This window comes from Camelus dromedarius, chromosome 24 (assembly GCF_036321535.1).
Source record: "Camelus dromedarius isolate mCamDro1 chromosome 24, mCamDro1.pat, whole genome shotgun sequence".
Lineage (NCBI taxonomy): Eukaryota > Metazoa > Chordata > Mammalia > Artiodactyla > Camelidae > Camelus > Camelus dromedarius.
This window is the reverse complement of record NC_087459.1, coordinates 14,134,368-14,161,019: the sequence shown is the minus strand read 5'-3', so window position 1 is coordinate 14,161,019 and position 26,652 is coordinate 14,134,368. Positions and strand designations below refer to the sequence as shown.

At 48.1% G+C, this 26,652-nt stretch overlaps 1 protein-coding gene across 1 annotated transcript in view; it reads right to left on the bottom strand.

Annotated features, from left to right (window-relative positions):
- The window catches only part of XYLT1 (xylosyltransferase 1), a 292,323-nt gene extending 278,725 nt beyond the window's left edge, over positions 1 to 13,598 (bottom strand). Inside the window, exon 1 of the mRNA XM_064478475.1 lies at positions 13,217 to 13,598. Coding sequence (XP_064334545.1) covers positions 13,217 to 13,585 — 369 coding nt within the window. The 5' untranslated portion in view covers positions 13,586 to 13,598. The remainder of the gene's footprint in view (positions 1 to 13,216) is intronic.
- Positions 13,599 to 26,652: the final 13,054 nt, after the last annotated feature.

Genomic DNA, 26,652 nt, shown 5'->3' with positions numbered 1-26,652 from the left:
CCCAGCTTTACTCCCTAGAAGGAAAAGTCAGTCTTCCAAATTAAAATACACCTGTCAGAGCAACCTACTTTAAAATATAGGCCGGTTATTAAATCAATTCCTCTCCTACATATATACCCAACTGAAATGTTTACCAAACAGTTGTTTATCAAAATGCAAGAATGTTCACAGCAGCGCTGTGTGTCACGGCCCCAAACTGGGCACTTTCCAGTACACAGAATGGATACGTAAACTGCGGTGCCTTCCACAATGAAATGTAAATGGACAATTTAAAAATACGTGAAACCATATGGCTCTAGAGCCAGCAAACTTTTTTGTAAAGGGCCAGAGAGTACATCTTTCAGGCTTGGTGGGCCGCACGCTCTGTGCTGAGTCTACTCAGCTCTGCAGTTAGAGCGCAAACGCGGCCACAGTCGGTCTGTGGACAAACGGATGCGGCCAGGTTCCAATAAAGCTTTATTGCCACACACGAACATGCAAATTTCACATGCTTTTCTCACGTCACAAAATATCCTTCTTGTGATTTTTTTTCCCCCAATCATTTATTTCAAAATGTGAAATCTATTCTTAGCTCACATGCTATATAGAAACAGACAACGGGGCCGGATTTGGCCCGTGGGCTGTGGTTTGCCACTGATGCAATCTCATATAATCTAATCGCCCCTGGTGTTAAGGAAAACAAAGTGCATGCCCAGGAGTACGGACTACGTCATCTCATTTCTAAAAAGAGGCAAAGGTAATCTATGGGGTCAGAAGTCAGGACAAAGGTCACCCATGGAGATGGAGAGATTAGGAATGGGAATAAAGAAGATTCCTGGGGAGGAGGGAGCCGTGACACTCTGGGCTCTGGATTGGAGTCCTGGTTCCCCGAGCGTGGCCACGTGGCTGAGCTGTACATTTATGATTTCTGCACTGTTCTGCATGCATGTTCTTCTTCAAGCAGAATTTAGCAAATTGTTAACATCCAGGCAGAGCCATTCAACCAAGTTTCAAAAACAGAAGTGTAAAGAGAACACAGCCATCCAATTAAATTAGCTAGGAACCCATCACCGCGGCCAGGTACCACCCAACGCTAGAGTATTTAAAAATATGGAATACTTAAGGGCAGACGTAAATCGCTTTTCCTCCCGCAGTTCTTGCATTTCCTTCCAGGGCGTTTCACGGATTCAGGGATGAGGCTCATCCCAGAGACCCAATCAAGTTGTTTTTTCCTTGGTGTTTGTCTGTGGGAAGCAACGGTGTCCGTCTGGTCACCAGCTCCTCCTCGCGTGGAGATCTGCCATCAATATTGTGACCATAAATAGCACCTGGCAGAACACGTGGCCTTCAACCTGCAACAGACCCGGTGCTTGACCCACGTGGAGGAGGGAGGCCAGGCTTGGCTTCCGTTTGACTCCGAGAACATGCAGTTCATTTTCCCTCCGTCAGCAGCTGAGTCTCACCGAAATCTGGGCTTGCAATTACTGCTGTGATGATTATTTTAATACCAATCAGCAACGTATCAAAATATTACCCTGTGGATGCTACCTAGCCTCTGCAAGACTACAGATGGAGGGTAGAGGCTGCCACCCCTGTGTGCCAGGATGGTGCAGTGGGAACCTTGGTGAGGGTCCTTCCACCACCGCCAGACCACCAGCTTCAACAGTGCCCACGTCCACAGTCATTTCCATGCCCACCCTCTCCTTAGAGACAGTGAGTCATGGTGTGCGTTTTACCTGACAGTTTGACGTTGGGTGACCCACTCACTGTGGGGCCTCAGTGGTTCCATCCGTGTAATGGGCAAACAGCGCCACCCTTCTGCAGAGCCATGCTGAAGATTTCCTCACCAGTGTCGCTTTGTTAAAACATTGTGTGCAGCACCAGCACGTGATCTGATACAAAGGCTCCTCAGCCACACAGCCTGAAGTCCAAATTCCAAGTCTACTGTCTGTGACTCGGGGCAATTCCCTACTCCCTCTATGCCCCAGGTTCGTCATCTGTGAACGGGAATAACACCACAAGGTTGTTGAAATGATGAAATGACATAATCCAGGAGATGTTGCTTAGCACTGTCCCGTCACAGAGCATTTAACAGATAAGAGCAATTATCATTATTATTATTATTATTATTTCGAGAGTTGTACACTCAAATCCTAACCGTGGTCTTGCAGGAAACACAAATAAGCAAAGCGACTGGTGGGCTCCATGGCAAACTGGAAAGAGAGGTCCCCTGTAGGGGGGCAACCACATCTCCCCTGCCCCAAATTATTACCTTTTTGGAAATAAAGGCCAGAATTCCCACATTTTTAATAGGAACTCCAAATGAGATTTTTCTTTGAAATCACTGATTTTCAAATGTTGGCCGGCAATTTTATTTTTTTAATTAAAAAATAAAGCCAAGGAGAAGAAAAAAGAAAGCTCTATGCAGCCATTATACCACCTGCAACCCAGATCCGACCCACAGAGAGCCCGGTTCCCTCGTCCGGTACTTTCTAGCGTCCACTTTTGTTGCAGGTATGTACCATCTGCTCACTCCAATAAACAGTTCGTGCGCGCCACGTGGTTTTTTTTTTTAACCCCAAAAGAAGGCCAAACAGCCGTCAGCCTCTCTGATCTAAGAGGAGTTGGTAATCAGTTCACGCCCATTTGTAAACAGACCAGTTTTTCTCTTAAGAGCCTCCCTGAGGTCATCTCCACCCTGTTCTCTGTCATCACCTCATCTTCTAAACAAGAGAGAGTCAGATGGAACAATTCAAAAACTATTCCTCAGTAGGACTACAAGAAAAGGCAGGTAATGAGGGCATTTTACACCAGGAATGGAATCTTCTGGTGACAAGCAAAAGGGGTTCTCTGTTTGTGTCTTTTATAACAGCTGCCCCTTCTGAGCTGAGGAGAAAGAGAGAAAGAGAGACAATGAATAGGCTTTTATTTCAAAGAGACCATCTGCAAAGCGTGGTCCTACATTAAAAAATAAACAGAAAACAGCCCCTAGTCTGGGAAGGAAAAAAAGATTTCCCATTACATCTCTAATTCATAAAGCACCATTTCACAAGGAAAGAAGAGAAAAAGAGAGAACAACTTTTCTCCGTCTCCAAAAAAGGATGCTGAATGAGGTAACCACTGTGTTCCTTGATCCTTCTAATCTGGTTTTAATACTATCCTTAAATAATGTATACATTAGCTCTCCATTACCAGCAACATTTGTTTATTTTATTAACGTGAGTCTGGTTGAGCGCAAAGACTTTGTGAAATTACCATGCCGTCCTTGGGCTCTGTTTTTATTGCTTCCCCTCTTGCTCATTATAAAATGATTAGTTGTCTCCACTGCCCTTTTTGAATTGCTGTTCCAGTTGTGCCGCAGTTCTGTTACCCTGGTTCTGAATAGAGACTCTTGGTTCAGGGTTAAGTTAATGGAGTCATTACGGGCCCATGTGGGGACCCATTCATCGTGGCTAATTCCTGTGCAACGCACAGGGGACTCAACTACAAAGAGACAATGTGGACCAGAAGCTCGGTGTGAATCCGAGAGGTGCACACGAAGGGTCCAGACCCACGTCCAGAAGACGGACTTGGGGGGGCCCATAATTGTAGGAGGAACGCAGACAGCAGCCCAGAACATCAGAGAAGGCCCACGACAGGGCCAAACACACCCAGAGCACAGTTCCTCCTCGGGTCTAACTTAAATCCTTCCCACATGACCTTCAGAACAAAACAACCACCCAGCTGTTTACCAGAAGCACAGAGCATCTTCAAATCGGTTAAGCCAACATGTACCAAACCTTGGCCGTTCCACCGCCTCCCTGTCAGTCAGACACCTCATCAAGGTCATGATTAGCATTAGAATTAGAGTTTTAGATACTATGATTTATGCATTTTCACTGTTAACTAGCTTCTTTTACTTAAATGCCACTTTCCTCGCAGGCTGGACTGTAAGAGCCCGGACGTGGTGCTTCTGATTGACTAGCTACATTTACCTATTTCCCTAATATACATTTAAGGACAAACACAGCTGTCACAAGTTTCAAAAAAACGTTCCACCCAAGAAGCAGGGAACGGGTGCGTCTGGGAGGTCAGAGGTGCCCTGCTCCTTGGTCTGGGTGTGGATTATTTAGGTGTGTTCAGTTCATGAAAGTTCATCAAGCTGTACATTTAGAATAACATGCACAGTTGCATATATATATTTTGGTTAAAAAAACACCAAATAACAATATAGGCAAAAGTTAAATAAATAAATTTTGTACAGGTATGAATAGAAATTCTTTACTAAAAGCTGCTATGAAAGAGACTGCCCACATAGCACCTGCAATCATCGATGTACCAGAGTCCGTGTGCGTTCCACACTTGGGATTCCGGGGGTTAGTCTGGGGTTCTTCTGGCAAAAGACGTCCCTCCAAAATAAGCCCCCAATCAAAAATAAATAAAATTAATCCACCTCTTCAAAAATAAACCCTCATCCATAGCCTCTTATCTTCTCTCAGCATGCCAACCGTAGGTCACCGCATTTGTAACAATTTGGTATTTTTAAAAATTTTTGCCTGTTTGGGGGTCATCCTGCTTCCAGACCATAAACCCCCGAGGGCAGGACACAGCTGTCTCCCCCTCCTCAATACTCTGCAGTGCCTGGTACACAGCAGGCGCTCAAACAATCCCTGTTGAATTTCACTCATTCATTCTCTCCTCGTCCCCCGGGGATTACGAGGCAACGGGAGGGGAGCACCGCCAACTGGTGTGACTGCGCCCACATTCCTCTGCGCCAAGATGGGAGCCCCATCTCATATTCACGCGGGGTTTCTCAGCCCCAAAGTGCTTTCTCATCTGTTCATCAGATGACATCCTCACCACTCAGGGAGCACGTGGGCTTATGAGAAACACCTGGCAGAAATGTGAAAAAGGCACAAAGAGATGAAAGTCAGGCTTCATTCCTGACCGAGGCAGGACCTGAGCCATGATGCTCTAGAATGTTCCACGCTTCCACCCCCCACCCCTACACCCTGCCAGCTTACAACATCCCAAACACATGTTACCGGGGGCAAGGTGGTGAGGAGCACAGAAAAGGGAAGGCAGATGATTCAAAACAGCACATCACCACACCCCCAACAGAGGGCACACCAGCTGACCGAAGTGCAGAATGCAAGATTCTATTTTTGTTGAGGACACCGCCTGCGCCGTAGCCCAACGCCTACAAGGATCTGCACATTCTGGGTTTACACCAACCAGCGGCAGGGAGGGAGGAAGGAAACCTCCATCGCGCCTGGGGAAGGCACAAGCGGTCAAGGTGGAGCCGTGCTGTGAGCGACCCACACAGGGAGCCCTGTCAAGTGACCACAGACACTTATTTCCAGCTCGTCACGGTGAACATGTAGCTCTTGCATGCAGACACTGCACACTTAACAGCCCAAACGACCCAGACACATGTCACAGATGAAGAGCTCTTGGCGGACTCTCGGGAACCTGAGGGGTCAGTGGGCAGTGGGAAAGAGAGTGGCCCCGTGCTGCCAGATCTTGGGACTTTTTACAGGCTTTTCGAACATCCATGTTGTCATCTATCCTAATTCTTCCAACGTGGTGCCTTTTGATCTTTACAAACTGTGTGGGCCAAACAAAACCTACCCACACGCCATGAACGCGAGGGCGTGTCTTGCAAACATCCCTCGTGGTGAGACTGCATCAGGAAGGAAGAGGGGAAAGCAGCGAGCTCGAGCCCGGGCGGCGCCTCATTGCCAAAGCCTTCCAGGTAGGAAGGTCCCCACGTCGCAGGGGAGGGAACAGAGGCCCGCGGAGGTGAAGGAACATGTCCAGGTCACAGAGAGATGAACGGCAGGGCACTGCTCCCCCAAACCAAGCTACGTGACGTGCCTCCCCGGCCCCACAGCCTCCGACCACCTGCTCCCCTCGCAAGCCTAGTCTCCGGGCTCCTTATTCAGCTAGAAGACGATGAGCTTGAATCCCATGGATGGAATGGTCCACGTCCCAGTCCAACAGTTTTGGGGGTGGTGAGAGGCTTGAGGGCTTCCAGGACCCTGAATCGCACTATTCTCGGCCCCCACCTGTGAGGCGGAGAGAAAGAGCACCTTTCTCTTGCATCCAAGAAGCCACTGTGGGGCGAACTGGGCTAGGACGGGAGAGCAACCTCTCTGTTGACGGGCTGGTCCTCCCTGAGGGCAGGGGCACATCCGTCCTGTTCACAAGGGCAGCCCCAGTGCTGGGCACAGCTGGAGTGGAGGGTGGAGGATGGACGGGTGAGTGGGTGGACATACGGACAGACAGATGGATGCAAGGACAGGAGGCCGGGAGAAAGGGCGGGGGGTGAGCGGCACGGGACTTGCCGATTCTGAACTGGGCAGAGACCGGGACACGGCACCTGGAGTCACCACCAGCCTTCAACTCCCAGTCGGCTGCCTCTTAGCTCTTTACCTTCCATCCAGCCTCCTGCCTCGTTTTCATTATCTGTAACCAGTAAAACAGAGATGAGACTTAAGAGCCCTTAACTTGCAGGATGTTGTAAGGATTCAGTGAGATCATGGCCTTCCAGCACTTCCACGGGGTTCAGAGCAAGGTAAGCCTCCGATAAAGAGAAGTCCTCCTCGTCTCCCGCGTCACCATCAGAACCACAGTTAACAGTGTCTGGACCCCTCGGGGAGGGGACGTTTGCATCCATTTCTCCGCCCCATTAGCTCAACTGCTACGGGCTTATTCCATGTGACTCGTGGCCAAGGATTACAGCAACGCATCCCCTGGGAGGAGAGACGCTTGTCACCAGTATCCACAGACACATTAGCCTAGATTAGATGCCTGGATAAGCCAGCAGTCACCTGGCTGGGACAAACCAGGCTGGAGACAGAACAAATCCATTCTGCTGGCCTCAGAGGGCCCTGAAAGGGGAGATCTTCCCCTTCCCCTCAAAGGCTCAAGAATGCTCTTAGGATCCCACCGCGTACCCATCCAGCCAGGTGTCTGGGCTCCCAGGCCCGGATACTAATAATGCCAGTCTCCCTGCTCACTGCAGCGCGGACAGCCCCGTCGCTGCCACCTTCTTTGTAAAGGCTCCGGCTTTGAGTGGGGGAGGGGGCACCCCTAACCACAGGAATCAGAAGGGCACAACTTGTTGAGTATCTGCAGGCAAATGGGCAGTTTCTGTTGCAGGCAGAAGGAAGGAAGTACCCACAAGACAATCAGCCGGTGTGTTCGTAGAGATACCTCCCTGCTTCACCCAGGCTCTTAGGGGCAAGTCATGGGCTCCCCCAGAGAGAACAGCAGAGCTGCAGGAGGCCTGCCGATGGCCAAGGAAGCTGGCATAGCACCTCCCCCCGCCCCCCCGCCGCCGGCTAGAGGGAGCCGAACTCCAAACGCCTTTCTCTGCCAACTCAGCAGTTCAAGTTCAATTATTCCCTAGTATGCACGATGCGTTTTTCACTAAAGGGTGATATCTTCTTTTCCTGGCCCATAAAATCCTGTCCTTGGGGCTGGACATCGTGACCAAGTCAATTACCTATGCGCCTCCTGAAATGAGTTCTGTGGTTCCCAGGTTGGGGACCCTCACAAGACGCTTACAAGAGGGAGACTGTGAAACAGAACCATTGAGAGCACAGGCTGCCTGGGTTCAAACCTCAGCTCTGCCATTTACACTGTGAATCTTGGGAAAGCTGCTTAAGCGCCCTCTGCCTCAGTTTCCCCATTGGAGCATGAGGTTTAAGTGAGCTAATAATTGTAAGACACCCTCAACAGGGCCTGGTTATATTAAACCCCATGACTGTTGGCTGTTGAAACATCAGAGTACAATCCTTGAAGGAATAAGTGAGTTAACGCACAAGAAGGACTAAACAGCGCCTGGCAAGTCAAAACTGCTACACGGGCATTAGGAGGGTTATTATGATTGCCCTTCTCTGTGTCTCATTATATACGGGTCTGAGTCAAGGAAAACTGCATACCTGCTCCTTTTCAAGGCTTGGCACATTTTTGGGAATCTGCAGCAAGACATGAGGAAAAAATGGTATGAAGATTTTCAGGAATGATCTGGCTGCGACATTAAGGGTTTTTCACAGAACGGCCCAGACAAGGCAGTCTGAAATCTGGACGTTGTCAACAGTTATGGGGCAGTCCTGGACCCCAGCTCTGCTGCTCCCCAGCACTGTGATCTTAGTGAGCAATCTGCTTCCTCGCTCTTGAGCCTCAGTGTCCTCATTTGTGAAATGGGGACAGCAACGGTTCTATCTCATCAGAGTTGAGAAAATTCATTGAGCCACTGAGGTAAAATTTGCAAAGCCCTCATTATCCCTACCACATAACTGGTATTCATAAGACCAGCAATTCCTAGCCAGGTATCCTCTGTCTCAATTTTGTACGTAACCCCTTCTTCCATCTCAAATTATTGTTTTTTGTGTGTGAGCAATTAATAACATCATATCTGCAAAATGCCTACAGGATGCCTGGCATACAGCTGGCACTCAATAAATGTTACTGCTCCTCCCTGTTACATTCCATCCTGCTCCAAGGCTGACACACGCAAGAGTTGGATGCATTCTATTGCCTTGGATTGCACTCAAACCCTACTTGGCTTGGGAAAACGAATAATTGCGAAAATTTGCTTATTTTCAAACATACTGAGAGTTTCTTTTTAAGAACAACAGCTCACATCTGAGCACTTATTATCTGCCAGGCGCCAACTGGCTCACACATATTATTACAGCTCATCCTCACGCAATGCTGCGAGGTGGCCCTGATTTCCAGAGGAACAAAATGAGAACGACTTGTCCAAGATCTCGGAGCCAGAAGAGAGCAGAGCCGGCATCTGACCCCGGCTCGGGCGGACCTGAGGATATCTAACTGTGGCCTCTCTCGCTTGTGCTGGGACCTGGCACAAGCTCCCTGTGACTTTTCTCCTGTTCCCACACCCCCTCCTTTGAACTTGGGTTTTGCTGAGGTTGGGTTTGAATTTTATTTATTTTTTAAATTTTCCCCAAAGTATTTTCTCTTGGTTCTAGTAGACAGGGACTAGGGGCCATAGAAACAGGAGACACAAAGGGAAAAAAGGGGAGAGTTACCCTAAGTGGCAAGTCTTGGGGCAGCAGTAACCAGAAGCTAGAGACCAGGTCAGCCCTTACCCCGTGCGGGCCAGTCATGTCCACAGCCTGCATTATCATCTTTCTGCATGGAGATTTATGGCCCCACGGGTCATAAATAGCTCTGGGTGAGAGGAAGACCTTTACTATAGAGATCTTCTTAAGGATATTTTATTTTCTGGAGAAATACACACACACACACAACAATGTCAGATATCTGCTCTAACTCAACATAATTTCCTTTTCTATTAAGACCATGGATCAAAGTTGAGCAATCCTCACCAAACAGGAACTTAGGCCTTGGCTTCCTATTTGCAAAACAGCACTTGTCACTCAACCTTCTGGAAGATTTAAAAAAAAAAAAAACTGATAAACTAGAAAGAATGTCTAAACTGTAAGAAGACTGGAAGGAAAGTGAATATATATGTATTTATATACATGAAATATATCTATGCATATCATCATTTCTACTTTTATTTATCTATTTTATTTAACATTTTCCAGTACACGATCAAGCAGATGGCAACTTGTGCAGTAAGATAAATATTGTTCAGTGATGCATATTTCTGTAGACAAAGTGTAATGCGTTGCTCAAGCAAAATAAAACTCCATTGAGGGTGTGAGAAAAATGAACCATCAATACAATACCCTCCTGTTCCCTCTGGTCTCGAAACATTTGGCTAGAAAGAAAAGCTATGCCTCGGAGGCTGTTAGAACCAGAGGCGATCCGGATACAGTGAACCAATTTTTCAAAGTCACTGCCAATGTCTGAAAAAGTCCTGAGTTATCTGAGTAATGTGAAGTATGAGGAATTTCTGCCGAAAAATCAACATTTCAAAGGGGTCAGACGATACAGAAACCCATTCTACTTTAAGAGTGAGTGTGTGTGTGTGTGTGTGTGTGTGTGTGTGTGTGTGTGTCAGGTCAATAAAAAAGTAGGTTTCTTAAATGAAACATACTGAGTAATAGTTTATCTAAGGGCACAAGCAATAAATGTGAAGACTTCGGAGGATCACTGGAGGCGAAGGGAAAGAAAATAAACATGCGTTGCATTAACACACGGCTCTCTTCTGTTCTCTCCAAAATCTAATCAGAACCTGTCGTGTGATCTTTCTGACACTCTGCTCAATATTTTCCCTCCCTTTAAAAGTGAGCCATCTGTTTCTTACATTCTGAGATGACAAGAAAACCCACAGCTTCCTGGAGACCCAGTGAGGGCCTGAGTGTCACGGCCACAAAACTCAGCTGCAATCCACCCAGTAATTCTGCCATGTAAAGCTCTGCGAGGGAAAGGGGGGCCTGCAAAGCTTTTCTGGGGATGCCCGTCCGGCCAACACCCGCAGGCGCCCTGACTCTGTCTGCTTGAGAAACTGGGTGTTTCTTCTTGGCTTCTTAAAATGCACCCAAAATACAATCAGGTCCTCCCACTGGGGTACAGGTCCCCAAACATCGAAGGTGCAAGCAAAGCAGCTCTGAGAGGGCGGCACAAGGAAGCAGTGAGGTCTGGTGTAAAAACTACTCCAGACACCATGCCTGCCTGACACCCTCCGGGACACACCCACCACCGCCACCAGGGCCGCAGAGTCCCTCTGCGTCCAGAAACCGCCACTGCCCACCCCACCCCCGCCCTCCACCGAGCACAGAGATGAAGCGTCACCTCCCGAGCATGTGCCTCACCAGCTTGTTACGAGAGCCGACCAGAAAATCACAGGGGTCATTTTTATGTCCCACTCCTGAATCTCCCTCCAAAGTATCACGCGCTGGCAGCCTCGGCAGGGGCCACAAACAAACCGCACGTTCCAAGGGCCTCGGGGGCCTGCCAAATGGTCTGGTCCTCTCCCAGCCTGCAACCGAAGCTCAGGCAACACCGGACTTTGGGAACAGCCTGCCCCCTTCTGGTCTCCTTGAGCGCCATGGACAGGCAGGGGCTGGGTGGGCACAGCTAGGGAAGGACAGACCCCCGGGCTTCACCCAGCACCTTAGCGCTGTGATTTCAGGATAGAACAGGGCATGGGGTAGATGTCGGGGAAGGGAAAAGAGGGGAGACAGACAGACAAAATAAAGTTCAAGTCCAGGAGCGACAACAGTGAACAAGAGCATGGTAAACAACCACGAAGAAGGGAGGTGAACCGGGAAAAAAAAACCAAAATATATATATATATTTATATACACACATGGCCATACCGGAAGGTGAAGAAATTGAGATGCTGGGAGGTGTGAGGGGGGCAGTCACTAAACTTGCAGAGTTTCAGGAAAGAGAAGCAATCTGCTCCTGGCACTGACATCTCAAAAGGAATAAAAGAGGAAAACAGCATTGCTCCCAACTACCTTCCCAACTGCAAACCTCTCTGTGGCTGAGCTGGGAGATGAGAGAGCAAGACACAGAACAGGACGCATGAAGACCAAGTGTGGACGGAATACTCAAAATGTCAGGGACCCAGGAAGAAATCAGCCAACCAGGCCTCCTTTTTCTCCACTTATTTCAACAGGTGGGATTTGCGCCGAAAAGGCACCTCCTGGCGCCCCCCACCTGAACCCCAGACGCAAAGGCTACAGTAAGCCCTCTGCCACCCTGTCTACCCTGCGTGCTTCCACACTGGGTTAGCAGTGCACGTCCTGAACCCCTTCCCACCCCACCTCCCTGAAGGGCTCCGAATCCAGAAAGAACTTCTAATTGCATTTCTGCCCGAACATATCGCTACCCACTCCTGGAGTTCAAAGGCAGTACCTGAGAGCACCCTTTGCTATAACTAAGAGGCATTCAGAACGTTCTGGTTCTCCATCAGGAATCTCACTCCACTCTCCTCCCCGCAAAGGAGGGACAGACGTCTCCCTGCTACCCACACAGACCAGCCTGCAACATGAAATGCCATCGCATCACATCTTGGGCTCGCTCAGCTCACAGGCACAAAGAGCTGCGCTCTGGCAAAGAGGGTCGCCTTGACTCCAAAGAAGTTTGGCAGATCAAAGAACATCATGCTGTGTCTGAAGGCAGTCTTCAGTGAGGGCTCCTAAAGTGACAGATGACAGAGACATGCCGAAGATCCTGAAACTAACCACTAGTGTCTAATGTCCCCAAGGACTGGGAGAAGCCCTGTAAGCAAGCAGCATGACGAAGATACAGACAGACACACAGCACGTTGTTATGCCTCGAGACAGACACTCACACCCACAGGGTTCTGAGACCCTGACCCAAAGTTGGGGACGCTGACCTGCCCTGTGTGCTCCCAGCTCAGTGGGAAAGGCAAGGTAGCCCAAAGAAGGTGTGAAAGGCACTCCCTGAGAAGTCGGGGACAGGGTAGGAAGACACCCAGAGGGCCTCAGAAGATCTGCAGAAGGAACAGTTTCAGAGCCTGGACTGTTCACACCCATGGGGTCAAAGTAAATCCACCCGAGAGCCTAAGTCCTGGTGGTGTGATCCGACACCCTGCTGGTGACAAGAATCAGCCACACACAGGAGAGAGCCAGACACAACCACCTAGAAGGGGCCATGCCCTGACAGTGGAGAGCAGGGCGAGGAAAGTCAGAGAGGGCACGAGCAGAGGGCAAGGCTGGACATGGAAAGGGTAGAGACGGGCGTCTCAGACATCCAGGGACGGAAGACAGGAGACTCAAAGTAAGACCAGGCACCCAAGACTGAGTCTTGATTCCGGCGCACAGCTGAGGACTTGGGACACTGATCCCAGACCCCATCTCAGGCCAGGCAAAGACAATGACAATGAGGCGGCAAGCAGAGAACTGCGTTGTCTGCCCTCAGCTCGGCAAAAACCAAAGAGATGCGGTGAGCATCACACCCCTGAGCAGCGGCTGAAGATCCACGCACTCAGGCAGGGAGCGAGACACCAACACCCACATGCATCGAGCAAGTCGGGGTGCCCAGCGAGAGTGAAGAAGAACAGGAACCCAGCCAGGCTCCGGTCACCCCCAAAGCGCCTCCTCCGGAGATAACTTCCCCAGACCCCAAGGGGGCAGTCCTCAGACTCGGGATGGGCCAACCCTCGGCCCCTGATCCTGGGCAGGGACCTCACCCCAGATTACAGGGGAAAGAGATGTGGAGCCAGTAGGCTTGCGGAGTCCCAGTCTGATGAGCCGGGTTCAAGGGCTGGGGGGCGTGGGGTCTGGGCCGCCTGCCTCCCTCCCTTCTTCCCTCCGGGACGCGAGCCGAAAGGGTATCTTACCAGCGCCCGCGCGGCCAGTGCCCCTCGGCTGGCCGGCTGCTGCTCACGGGGTGCTCCGGGGCCGCCTGCCCGCGCCCGCGCCGGGGGCCCCCGTCCTCCGCCGCCGCCGCCGCCGCGGCCGCCTCCTCCTCCTCCTCGGGCTGCAGCGGGCTCGGCGGGCAGGTCCCGGCGCTCGCGGCGTGGGGCCGGGGCCGGGGGCGGCTGCTCCGCGCCGCCGGCCGCTGCACCCCCGCGCCGCTCCCCGGCCCCGGAGTCGAGGCTGCTGAAATTCCACACGACCAGCGTCTGCAGCAGAAGCACCGTGAGCGCCGCGAGCAGCGCCGAGTGCGAGCGCCGGGCCAGCCTTCGGGAGCACGGCGCCGCCACCATCTTCGGAGCGCGGCGGGCGAGCGGGGCGCGGGGACCCCGGGCGCTCCGGGCCGCCCCCGCGCTCCCCGCGGCTCCCCCGGCCGCCGCTGCCGCTCGGGCTCCCGCTCGGGCTGCCGCCGCCGCGCCGCCGCCGCCTCGGCTCGCCGCTGCTCCTCCTCCACCGCCGCCGCCGCCGCTGCCGCCGCCTCCACCGCCGCGGCGCGGAGTTTTCAGACGGGCAGGGACCCGGACGTCACCAGGAGGAGGGGAAGGCGGGGAGGCGGGGAGGCGGAGGCCGCGGAGGGGGGCGGCGGCGCGCGCGCTCGGGCGAGGCGCGCGGAGAGGGCGGGGGCCTAGCCCGCGGGGCTCCCCCTCCCCACACTCCCTCCCGCGGCCCGGGGACGCGGGGGATGGGGAAGGGGCTGGGGGGACGCGGGCAGTGGGGAGGGGCGGGGCCTGGGGGCGGAGCGAGGGCGCAGAAAGGAGGGAGAGGAAGGGGGTGGGGGCCCACAGAGCCGACCGCCACCCGCCAGGACCCGAGGTGGAGCGGGGTGGGGGGAAGGGGGACAGTTCCCGCGGCAGAGAAGACGAGGTGAGGGCAGAAAAGCAGGGGTAGCTTTGGGTGAGGGTGTGCCCGCTCATTATCAAGGTGGGGTCGGGAAGCTCTGGGGGTCCTGAGATCCTGCCTTCCATGTGGGAAGCAAGCATGAGGCGGCTGAGTGGAGCGGGCTCCTCGCCCTGGAGTTTGCGGTACTGGTGCCTTGTGTGGATGGGCAGAGACTGCTTGGCAGGTGAAAGACGCGAGAAACGTGTCCTGAGTGTCAGAGCCAGGGAAGGGTCTCACGCAGCGGATCCCTGGATCCCTGGCTTGCAGGGGCGGGGAGCAGGCTACAAATGAGTCTCTGGGAGTGACTCCTGAGTCACACCCCACCCCCTAGTGCCAACGAAGTCCTAAATGCTTCATTGAGTCAGTTCTCTGATCCCTAAGGACGAACAAGCCAAGACTTCCAAACCCAGTTGGCAAGCGAGTGCTTTGTGGGGAAAGGGAGACCCAGCGCAGTTTCTCAACTCTCATAGGCTGCAAGCCCCAAAGTCTGGCCCCAGCCTTCCACCGACTCCTTCTTCTCATCCACCCTGAAGCCTGCCTTCCTGACTGCACAGGGCTCAGCTCCTGGGGGAACTGGGTCTTGCCTGGTAAGGTGGAGTTCTTTCCCATCAGGGCTGGACTGTCCCTGTGACCTTGAGCCAGGAGGACTCCTCCCTGGGCCAGAGCTGCCTCCTCTGTCAAGGGGGGTTAACGCTGAGGATCCCAACGGACTCAAGTTTCCTCGCCAGCCTTCTCTGACTCAGTCTTTCCAGTCTTTCCCTCCCGTGTTCTCTTGCCCAGCAGCCTTGAACACATTGTGAGCGGATGGAAGGAGTGGGTATCCCAGATGGGACTTGGCACTGTCGGAATACAATAGGAGATCAAATCCCCAGCTCGTGAATCAGGGATGTAGGGTGAGTCAGGGTGCATCTTGTCCACTGTGCTTTTAAAACTTTTCCTAATTTTACAGGGGAAAAAAGTGGAATAAAGAGGATCCATTAGAGAATGAGACAGGGAAGAGATTGTTTCACCCACTCAGCCACCGTCTGTGAACATCAAGCTTGTGTCAGACACTGGCTGACATGCAGGGATCCAAAGGTGAGTAAGGCTTAATCTCCCCTTCAGTAAGCTTGGGGTCCAGAGGAGGAGCCAGATGTACATGTCGGTCATAAAGCAGTGAGGTCGGGGTCACTTTGGAGATACGCACAAAGTGCTGTGGGTTCATGAGGGTGCGGTGGAAATCACCACCAAGAAAATGCTTTCTGGACTCACGTAATAAGCCAACTAACTGGCTTCCCTGAACTGGGAGTGTAAAATGCCAGCTGGGGGAATCTAAACTCCAGACAAGACTCAGGCTTTAGAGTACCCACAGCCTGGCTAGGCGTGTGGCCTCCCCCTTGGCCTCAGCCCACCTAACCCAGAGTGAGAAGAGGCAGGCTCCTGTGGCCACACCACAAGCCTTCTGTCCTCTGTTCATCATCTGGGAATATGTTGGTTACAAGTAATAAAACATTTATTCTGCCTTAAAAATTGAGTTTACTAGATCATAACTGAATGTTCCAGAGTAAGGACATCAGGTGAGGTTGGATCCAGCAACTCAGAACTATGACCTAGGACTCCTTTTCTCTCTGTCTCTCCTCTTTGCCTTTCATGAGGTCTGCTTCATCCTGCGGTTCTCTCTTCTTGTCACAGCCTGGCATCAGTTGCTCAGACTAATTGTATCCTTTGTTCATTTCTAGCCCCGAGGAGGGAGGGTCAGTATTTCCCAGCATTCTCCTCAAAGGTCTAGATAGTCTCTCTGACTTCATCGGCTTTAGGTCATAGGTCATAGTGCCTAAACCAAGCACTGTGACCAGGAAGAGAAAATGTGCCGATGAACTTGGCCAAGGTCCAGGACATCACTTCTGGCACTGGGGAGAAACCAGCTTCCCTGCAACCACCTGGATGTTCTGTAGGGATCAGGGTCTTATGGGAAGGTGAGGCTAGAGGCAGGGGAGGCTGCATCTACTCTATGCAGCCACTGTGATGAGTACATGACCTTGGGCAAGCCATTCCCTTCCCAGAACTTCAGTTTCTTTGATGTCAAATGAAGGATTGGATGAGACGGTCCCAAAGATCATGTCATGATCCCAGAACTCTTCCTCAGTGTCTAAGGAGAGCTTTCCAACTGAGCAGAGGCTGCCCTTGGGACTCTTGGCACCCTGGCCCTTTGGCCCGTTTCTGCTTCAAGGGATCTGCTGCATTTTTCCTCTAAGCAGCAGTGATGTTATCTGCTTCCTCCACATGATACGTTTAACCACAGTCCTTTGGGGCCCACACTCTAGTTCAGCTCCCTTGAGGGCCACAGGTTGAAGAAGTGAGGTTAAGGATCCAGGTCCCCAAGTCCCTGGAGAGACAGAGTTGTTTGTTTATCTCAAATCATAAAATGCCATGCAAAAAAGAGCTCCGGGTGGTTATGGATGCCATAAACAGCTTATATGAGGTTTTTAGGATGAAAATCACCTGAGGTAGAGGAGCGAGAGGACAAGACCCTAGGGAGTGTCTTCCTGCCCCAGTGCAGACCAACAGCACCCCCAGCATCTCCGTGGAGCCTGAGGTACAAGACGGAGCCCAGGTACTGCCCGAGACTGGCGGCAGCCGCCCTTAGCAATGGCAGCAAGTTCCTTTAGGATTTTTAAAGCTCATTCCGTCATTCAACACAGATGTATTGGACCCTGTTATGTGCCAAGCGTCATGCTGGGCAAGCAAGATACAGAAGCGAGGAAGATTCCCTAAGGAATTTTTCTTTTTAAATACGGTTTCTACTCTTGCATTAACTGAGAGCTGGAGCTCTAAAGAAGTTCCAGCTGATTTGTGGGATTCCCTTCCCTTCCCCACTCCCAAATCTTGTTTCAGCGCCACTTTCCAGTGACGGGAGAGTGAATCAGCCAGTCAGCACTTCTGGGCTCCTGGTTTACCCAGCGCTAAGCTGGGGCTATGGGGGACATCGGGAGGGGAGGAGGGGTCTTCATGCTCAAGGAGTCATCAAGCAGATTCCCAGTTCTGCCACTTTTTAACTGAGACATTCAGCATCACTTGTTTACCTTCTCTACACTTCTATTTTTTCATCTGTAAAAGGTGAGGATAATAATAGAGCTTTTTGCATAGGTTTCTTACAAGGATTAAATAAGAGAACCAGTGTAAAGATTTTTTTTTCCTATAGAGGTTGGCACATACTAAGTGCTTAATAAATGTAAGGTATTACGCATTTGATTAATAACAGTAGGGCAGCGTCTAAAGGTGTCAGAGGGCAAAAAGGGTAGTCAGGGAAGGCAGCCTGGAGGAAGTGGCACTAAACCTAGTCCTGGATTTTGACAGAGGGCTGCCAAGTGCCCTGAGGGCTGGGACCTGGTCTCATTCATCTTGGCTCTCTTGGGCACTTTCTATAGTGCAGGGCACTGAGTCAACTGTGGTCCAGCAATGAACACCAGTCACAGGCGTGCAGCTGGAAATGAGGCTGGTGCGTTCCTCCAGCGGCAAGACAGCTGGTGGGGTGGAGCCCAGTGCTTACAAGTTTGTAGAACCCATCACAGCAACTTTCTGGTTGTATGATTTTAAGCAAGTTGTTTAACATTACGGAACCTCAATATTTTCATCTGTAAAAGGTGCAGGAGACCCTATGTCCTAAGGCTGCTGGGGAGGGGGGTGGGGCTGGGGCAGGAGAGCGGTGTCGTGTGTTTCCCATAAGATGTTGGCCCCGACCAATGGCAGAGCTGAAGAAAGAAATGTCAGCAGGCTGGTCTGTAAGGAAATGCTCTCCCCTTCACTCAAGTCATCCTGACAAAGGCACCAGAGAACTAGGGCTCGAAATGCTTTCTTCTGAATTTAAATAAACTAAGAATAAATTCAGCCAAATACATGGTTATTATTTTTTTAAATCTTAATCATGTGTCTGTTTCTTTTTGACTTATTAGAGCTTGTTTTTAACCCAGACTCTACAAATTGACCCCGACTTCGCTCTTTAAAAAAAAATTTAAAACCTCCCCCTCAGTTTCACTTCTGCATCAAACAGAAATCATAAAGGTGGGTCACCTGTTCCTGAATGTTAGTAAGAGAGTTATGCATGGAACATCATCCCACCCCCGGGAATTCTGATTCCTCCAACAAGCACATGCAGGCACCAGGATTCCTGGGTACTTGGAGGTCAGAAGAGTCAGGATGCTGAAAGCCCCTCCCCCGGGGCCCCTGGAGTACATGAGGCCATGGACACGCATCACCTGTACCTGACCCAACCCCACTTGAGCGAAGGAAACCGCCTGTGTTCAGACCACAGGCTTAGGCAGGCGACACGCCCCGCCAGACTCCCAGCTGTGCTTCTGAAACCTGCGGCTCTTCCAGCAAATCATCCACCCACGTATCAGCAGAGGGAGCTCTAGGTAGCAAATAACTTTCCTCTGACAGCAGACTTTTCCTGTAGAAAAAATTTACTGGTGACAGCAAGGAAAAGTGGGGGTCCTAAGCACAGCTGGCATCCATCCTGTGCAGAAGAAAACCCCACCAATTTGTAAGGGGAGTGCGTGGGTTGGGGGACCTGGGGGGTGCGTAGCTGGCAGAGGAAGAGACACCAGCTGAGAAAAGGATGCATGAAAATCAGACATCACCGTACTGCTTAGGGGATTATCTGACCTTGTTCTGTGCCAGCCCTTTGACCGACCCCGGGACATCTCACAGTCTTTATAGTAGCCTCTCGATGCTGTGATGTTTGAAAAGGGGACACACTCCAGATCCAAGCCTCAGACTTCCTTGGCAGACTTCTTGTTTCTTTAAAATAAATGTTTATTGTGTGTGTTAATCTGGCCCCAGGAGCTATAGGCTAAGAACTGTGAGGGGACAGCAGTGATGATATTGGTAGCGATGATGATGGTGACAGTGAGACATAAAATATATTGAGCACCTACTATGTGCCAAGCCCTGTAGTGAGGATGTCAACGAATAATAGTCACCAAATATTTATTGGGAACCTACTAGATACCCAGGATGGTGCTCTTGCTTGGGGAGTCAATGATGAGTAAAACATGGAAGGTTCCTGCCTTCACGAAACTCGCATCCTAGCCAGGTAGATGGGGCCAAGACAGGTAAATAAATATGTAAACAAGTAGTATCAGAGAGGGATGAGTGCTCTGAAGAAAATTAAAAGGAACCATCTGCTAGAATGACCAGAATAGGGCAAGTTTAAACCAGCTGGCTGGGGGCACTTCGCTAGAGGGGTAAGGCTAGAATGTTTTACGAACTGTCTCAAGAAACCCAACTGTCTGAGGAGCCTGATTTCTCTAATGCACCATCATCTGTCAAGACTGAATTCACAACAGTTAAATCTATTTTTTTTAAACATGCATACACGGTCTTGTAATGTATAAATGAAAAACACCACTTAATTTATGGTAGTTGCTTTGTCATTTTGGATTTTTTCAAACAATAATTAGTGCAAACTCAACTCTTGCCTGTGTGTCTTGGGGGAATAGAATGAGTTAGGAAAGATCTATTTAAAAAAAAAAAAGCCAAAAGTTAAAAAGATATCTTCTTATCAAAAAAAAAAAAAAAGGATTGAGAGCAGCTGATGTATTAAATCTCAAACTTTTTGTACAAATACCCTTTTATCTTGTTAACTGTACCTTCACCCCTCTCAAAGGTTCTGTGTGTTACCAATGTTTCTGTCTAGTCCCTGTGTTTGTAAGTTGGTAGGTTCAGCCTTGTGACCCCCAGACTCATCTTCTCCCACCCTGTTCGCAGCCTCTGTTCTGCACCCTCATCATCGCAACCCATCTAGTACTTATTGTTATTCCTCAGCGTGGCTCAAGTCTCATTTGTATGCCTCAGGAATCCATTTCAAAAAGACTTAGACGGAAGGGGAGTTAATTGCAAGGCTATTGGATATGCTTGAGCCTGCTAGCTGCCTACCAAATACCTGCTGTTCCTTTCTTGCTTGACAAAGAATCCTGATTTATTTACAGAGGTGAGGTGCCCAAACAGAAAGCAAGGTTCCTAGCTTTCCTTATAGTTAGGAGTGATCAAAGAAAGAATAGTAGATATCATTGTGGAGCTTTCGAGAAGTCCTTTTGGGGAGGACCCTTGCCATGCCCATTCTTTCTGTCTATAATGTAGAAAGGATAGCTGGAACTCCAGCAGCCATCTTGTGACCATGAGGATAGAAGACAATGCTAGAAGTAATCAGCTAGAAAGATAGAAGCAGCCTGGGTTCCCTGATGCCTTTGTAATCTGCTGTAAATGCCCCACCCTTTGACTTTGTTTCAAACCTGAGAATTGAACCACAGCCCCCACCCCTCATTGGTGGAAGCCACTCAAACTGAGTCTCTGTTTCTATAGCTGGTACCCTGAGGTGTGTGATGGAATTGAACAACCTAACTGAAAGAAGGTCAGGGATAAAGCTAGCTTGGGAAAAGCTGGAATCAGAGCTCCAAACGCACAAGTCAGTCCCTCCATCCTCTGTTTCCGCTTCTTTCTTACGGCGGAATGATGGCCTCCATGTTTAAGAAACACTGCTGCCCAGTTCTTAGTGTCACATCCCACAGCCACCATAAAGGGACAGGTTCTCCCTCTACAACCCTGAGCCTCCATGGGGCCCTCGAGGCTGCTGTCTCCCTCCGCATTTTGTGGGGTGGTCCAGTCACTCCCCAACGCCCTGGCCGCTTGTCTACACTCTCCTCCAGTCTCTAACATCCCTCTCCTTTCTTCACTTGCCTGAGGACCTGCTTCCTAGGTCACCGAGAAAGGGGGAAGCGAGCAGAAAGGAGTTCCCACCAGCTCCCTCTACCTCATTTCCCTACTCCTCTGCACGTGCAGTGACTAAGTTTTGATGGACCCCCCCAGCCAGGCTCCTGCATGAGGCCCATCCTCCATTTGCCCACGAGACCGCCCCCTCTCTCCCCTGTTCATGGACATCAGTCCAATGCTTCCCTCTTTTTTTTCTTGGTCACAGCTCTTCCTCTTTACAGCATCATTCTTTCCAGGATTCAAACTCACTGCTACTTTTCTGATTAAAAACAGAAGTCCTCTCTCGGCCCCACTTCCCTCTGCAGCGTCTAAGCCATGTTTCTGTTCTCTTCACAGCGAAAGTCCTCAAAAGAGTGACCTAACTCACTGTCTCCAGTACCTCCCTTCCCGTTTTCTCCTGAATCAGACCCTTGCTCCCCGGCTCTGCACCAGACTTCACGCACACACTAAAACGGCCCTTAAGCACGCCATCTCTCTCCCTCCACCTGTGACTCCCCTCCTGTCACTCATGCTCCTCCATCACCCTGGCTTCATGTGAGCAAACGCACCAGGCTGGCCCTACTCACCACACTGCCCTGGTGGTTCATTCCATCTGGAAGGATCTTCAGCAGGATCTCGGCCCGCCTCCCTCTCTCTCCCCAATTCAGGCTTTTCTCCAACGTCGCCTTCTTTTTTAAGCCTCTCTTGACCATCCCGACGAAACCGCGGTGCCCCAGCCAACACTCCCAGTCGCCTTGCCTGCAGCACTGTCACCTTTCATATATAAATCATTTATTATGGGTTTTGTTTTCTGTCTTACCTCATAGATTGGAAGCTCCATGAGGGCAGGGCTTGTCTGTTTTATTCACTGCTATACCTTCAGCACGTGCTCAGCACATCGTAGGTGTTCAGCTGAATTTTGTTGGATCCGTGAATGAACCACTTTCTTCGGCAGAGTCCAGAAACATCTCCGCAAAGGGTGTTGGTGATCTTGGCTTGAGCCTGGTGTCCTACCTGGGACCCAGCAGCTGCAGTTACAGGAATTGGGTCCCATAAGAAGACGGAGAACTTCCGTTAGCCAGGTAACGAGGGGCCATCTGCAGGAAGGGAAGGCCAACCACGCCACAGACGTCGGATGCAAGGTGATGACTGAGAACAAGACCCTGTAGCCGAACCATCCTGGTCTGAATCCTGCCTCCACTTCTCGCTAACGCTGAGGCTTTGAAAAGTTGTTTCACATCCCTGTTACTCTCCTCCGACGATTGTCCTGACCCTAAAATAAATGAGTTAATGTTAAAAAAAAGCACTTGGACCAAGGACCAAGCACAAAGTAACACCAAGTTTGAAAACTGAAAACTATTAGAAAAATACTGAGAACTTGATCAAATAAACACATTTTTTTTGAAGAAATCAATACTCTTCTTTTCCATATCAAGCAGAAAAATAGAAATAAAAATAAGCAAGGACATGGAGAAATTGCATTGTGCAGCCTACAAACTCAATTTAATAGATATATACAGAAGCATACTTACATTAATAGAAAAAGTATTATTTTCTATTATCTATGAAATCTGTCATATACGTGGATGTAAAGAAAGCCTCAAAAAATGGAATAAAAGAGATTTTGCTCAAGCCAAATTCCCTCTGCTAATAATCCGATAATATTAGAAATACATTTTTAGAACTTAAAATTTGAGAAACACAATCCTAGATGACAAAATTCAATCTTTTTTTAAAGCAATAAATAAGAGAACACTTTATAACAGGATTTATGGAATACAACAAAAGCTGCAGTCAGAGGAAAATTAGTAGACTTCAATGCCTTCATTGTAAAGAGTGACTAATAAAACAGTAAAAGAATTTGTTATAATCCCCAGGATGTTAGAATAAGAACAAAATAAACTAAAAATTCCTGAATAGAAAATTAATAATTATAGAATCTGATGTAATAGAAAAGAAAGCACAATTTGCAAAGAGGAAAATAAGCTCAAAAGCTCATTTTTTAAAAAAATACCGTATTGCGTGAAAGGAATCAAAAGTTACAAATTCCCAGGTATAAAACAGATAAGTCCCAGGAGTGTGAGGGACAGCATGGTAACTATAGTTAATAGTACTGTATTATATATTTGGAAGCTGCTAAAAATTAGACCTTTAAAGTCCTCGTTACAAGAACAAGCAATTGTGACCGCATGTGGTGATGGATATTAACTAGACATATGGTGATTACTTTGCAATACATACAGATATCAAATCATTATGTTGTACACCTAAAACTAATGTAATGCTGTATGTCAATTATATATCAATTAAATTTTTTAATTGAAAAAATGGAAAACCAGATTAAACCCCTGATTAAGAAAGAAAGAAAATGTGGTCATCTCAACCAAGTTAGAGAAGAAAAATGGAAGAGAATATTATATGCAATTCTCTGGCAACACATTTGGTAACCTAGAGGAAATGGCTACTTTTTTGAAAAAATATATCAAATGACCCAGGAAAACACACAGCATTTAAAGAAAGCAATTACCCAAAGAGATGAAAGATTTAATGTTGAAAAAACCCCACAGAATAGAGAGGTTCATAGCTGAGTTCTATACAACAACCTTTTGTAAAAAACAAATTGCTCAATTTTTTTTTCCATTGATGTATAATTGACTTACAATATTATATTAGTTTCAGGTGTACCATATAGTGATTTGATATTTTTATACATCACAAAATGATCACCACTGTAAACCTAGTTACTATCTGTCACCACACAGTTATTATAACATTACTGACTATATTTTTTGTGCTATGTATTACATCCCTATGACTTATTAATTTTTTAACTGAAAGTTTGAACCTCATAATCTTCCTTACCTATTTCCCTCATCTCGCCAACTCCTTCCCCTCTGGCAACCAATAGTTTGTTCTCTGTATCTGTGAATCTGTTTTTGTTTTTCTATATTTGTTCATTTGTTTTGTTTTTTTTTTAATTCCACATGTAAATGGAATCATATTTCTTCCAGTATTTGTTTTGCTCTGTCTGATTTATTTCACTTAGCACATTACACTCTAGGTCTATTCATGTTGTTGCAATTAGCAAGATTTCATTCTTTGCTATGGCAGAGTAATATTCCATTGTGGACAGATAGATAGTAGACAGATAGACAGACAGACAGATAGATAGATAGATAGATAGAAAGGATAGATAGACAGACAGACCACATCTTCCTTATCCATTCGTCTATCAATGGATACTTAATTTGCTCCCACATCTTGGATTTTGTAAACAATGTAAGGTAACTAAAGATTGTTTTGGCTAGTCAAGATCTTTTGTGTTGCCATACAAATTTTAGAATTATTTGTTCTAGTTCTATGAAAAATGCCTTTGGTATTGTGATAGCAATTGCATTGAATCCGTAAATTGCCTTGGGCAGTTTTCTTTTCTAGTATTGCCCATCAGAACTTGGGAAAAGAATTGATCAACACAGTGAGAAGTTTAAAAGAGTTAGTATACCAACCAAATAGAGCTGCAGTATACAGTCATTGAAATGTTTAAAAAAAAAAAACCCACTGGAAGAAATCAACAGTAAATTAGATAACACAGAGGAACGAATCAGTGAATTAGAAGACAGAGTAGTGGAAATCACCCAAGCCGAATGGAAAAAGGAATCTTAAAAAATGTGGACAGGTTAAGAGACCTCTGTGTCAACATCAAGCTTACTGACATATGAATTACAGGGGACCCAGAAGGAGAAGAGAGAGAGAGAGAGAGAAAGGGGCAGATAATTTATTTGAAGAAGTAAAAGCGGACAGTATCCCTAAGCTGGGAAGAAAGCAGGCATCCAGGTCCAGGAGGCACAGACTGTCCCAAACAAGATGAACCAGGACGGTCTGAGCCTGGGGCTGACCCACTGGTTGACAGGGTCAGGTCCCAGAGCAGCTGGCTGGAGGGCTAGTGTCCACCGACTGGTGTTCTAATGTTATTTAAACAATTGCAAATCATATACAATGATTTTCAGACTTGACTTAATGGTAGAATTACCTGGTGTGATTTTTAAAATGAATGGTGTTTGAATCTCATCCCCAGAAATTCCTATTCAATTCCTCTGGGTTGCGCCAGGTATCAGCATCATAAAATAGCTCTCCAGGTGATTCTAACGTGCAGCCAGGGTTCACAGCCTTGTCCATAGAAAGTAATAAGTATTTCAATTATTTTGAAACCCAGTTCTGATGGGCAACACCAGAAAAGAAAACTATAAATAAATTTTACTTATGAATAAAGGCCAATCTTTTCATTAAACTACTAACACCCAAGGAATACAACATTATGACCAGGGAGAGTTTATTCTAGGAGTTCAAGGCTGTTTTGGATCAGGGGAGGTATCAACACAATCCATTAATTACATCAATATCAAAGGTGAAGCTGAGAAGCCATTTGAATAAATTTGGTAGTCATTTCTAATAAATCAACAAACAAATCATTAATAGAAGGAAATTGCTTAAATGTAGTTTAGGCTGATGAATTAAAAAACTATTCAAAATGGTGAATTAGTTAAATAGTTACAAAAGTTCTTGCAAATGCCTTAAAAAGAGAAAATAATCAGGGTAAGCACTGGAAAGAAATTTTAAACTCCTTATTTTTGCTTATGGTTTGCTTGTGTAACAAGGAAAACCAGTAGACTAGTAAAAATTAAGAAATGAAATAATAATCTCACTAGAATCAATAAGAGTATTTGTAAGGTAACTGGAAATAATGCAATTAGACAAATATTAATAGCTTTTCTCTATACTAACAATAATAACTTTGATAAACAAAACAATAAAAAGAGATAGGGGAAGAAAGAAAGAAAGGAGAAAGAATAAACTACAACAGGGGGACGTGGAGGTGAGACAGAGCTTGGCCGGAGATGGGGAAAGACAGTTTCGAACAAATTGAGCCTTAGAAACTGGGAGAGAATAAGAAAGGTGTTTAACGTGGTGGAAACATTAATGGCACACTGGACAACTACTGAACAATGTAAAGAAATGAATTCCAGATTCACTCGGCCACATGGGTGAGTCTCAAAAACATGCTCGGGAAGTAAGCCAGACGCAAAAGTCCACGTACCGCGGGATTTCATTTATATGAAATGTCCAGAATAGGCAAATCTATTGAGACAGGGAGTAGCTTAGTTGCCAGAGGCTGGGGCCAGCTGAGTATGAGAAGTGACTGATGATGGCTACGCAGTTTCTTGGAGGAACGATGGAAATGTGATAAAATTAGATTGTGGCAGTGATTGTGTAACTGTAAACACGCCAACAGGGTTGAATTTTACCGTGTGTAAATTAAAACTCAGTGAAGCTCACTGAACTCACATTTGTTTGCTATCTATGCAAAACATAGGGTAACCTATTTCACAAAGGATATAAAGTGCAGATCTCCCTTTTCTAAAACCTTTCCAAATAGATCAATTGTCAGAAATCCAAAGGGGAGTTCAGTAAATCACCATCACCTAGGCCTTCGAGCGTGCATCACCTTAGCAGAAGTACGGCCTGGTGATTAAATGTGCCACTTCTTGGGGCACACTGGGCTCGCATCCCGATGCTCCCAGTGCGGCACACTGCCTCAGTTTCCTTATCTGTGAAATGGGGAGAATTAAATGAGGCGGTGTATATAAAGAATTGACATAATCTCTGGCACACAGTAGGCCCTCAATAAATGTGATGGTGATGATGATAATGATGGTGGTGGTAATTGGGATTGGAGCAGGGAAAGAATCGGGGA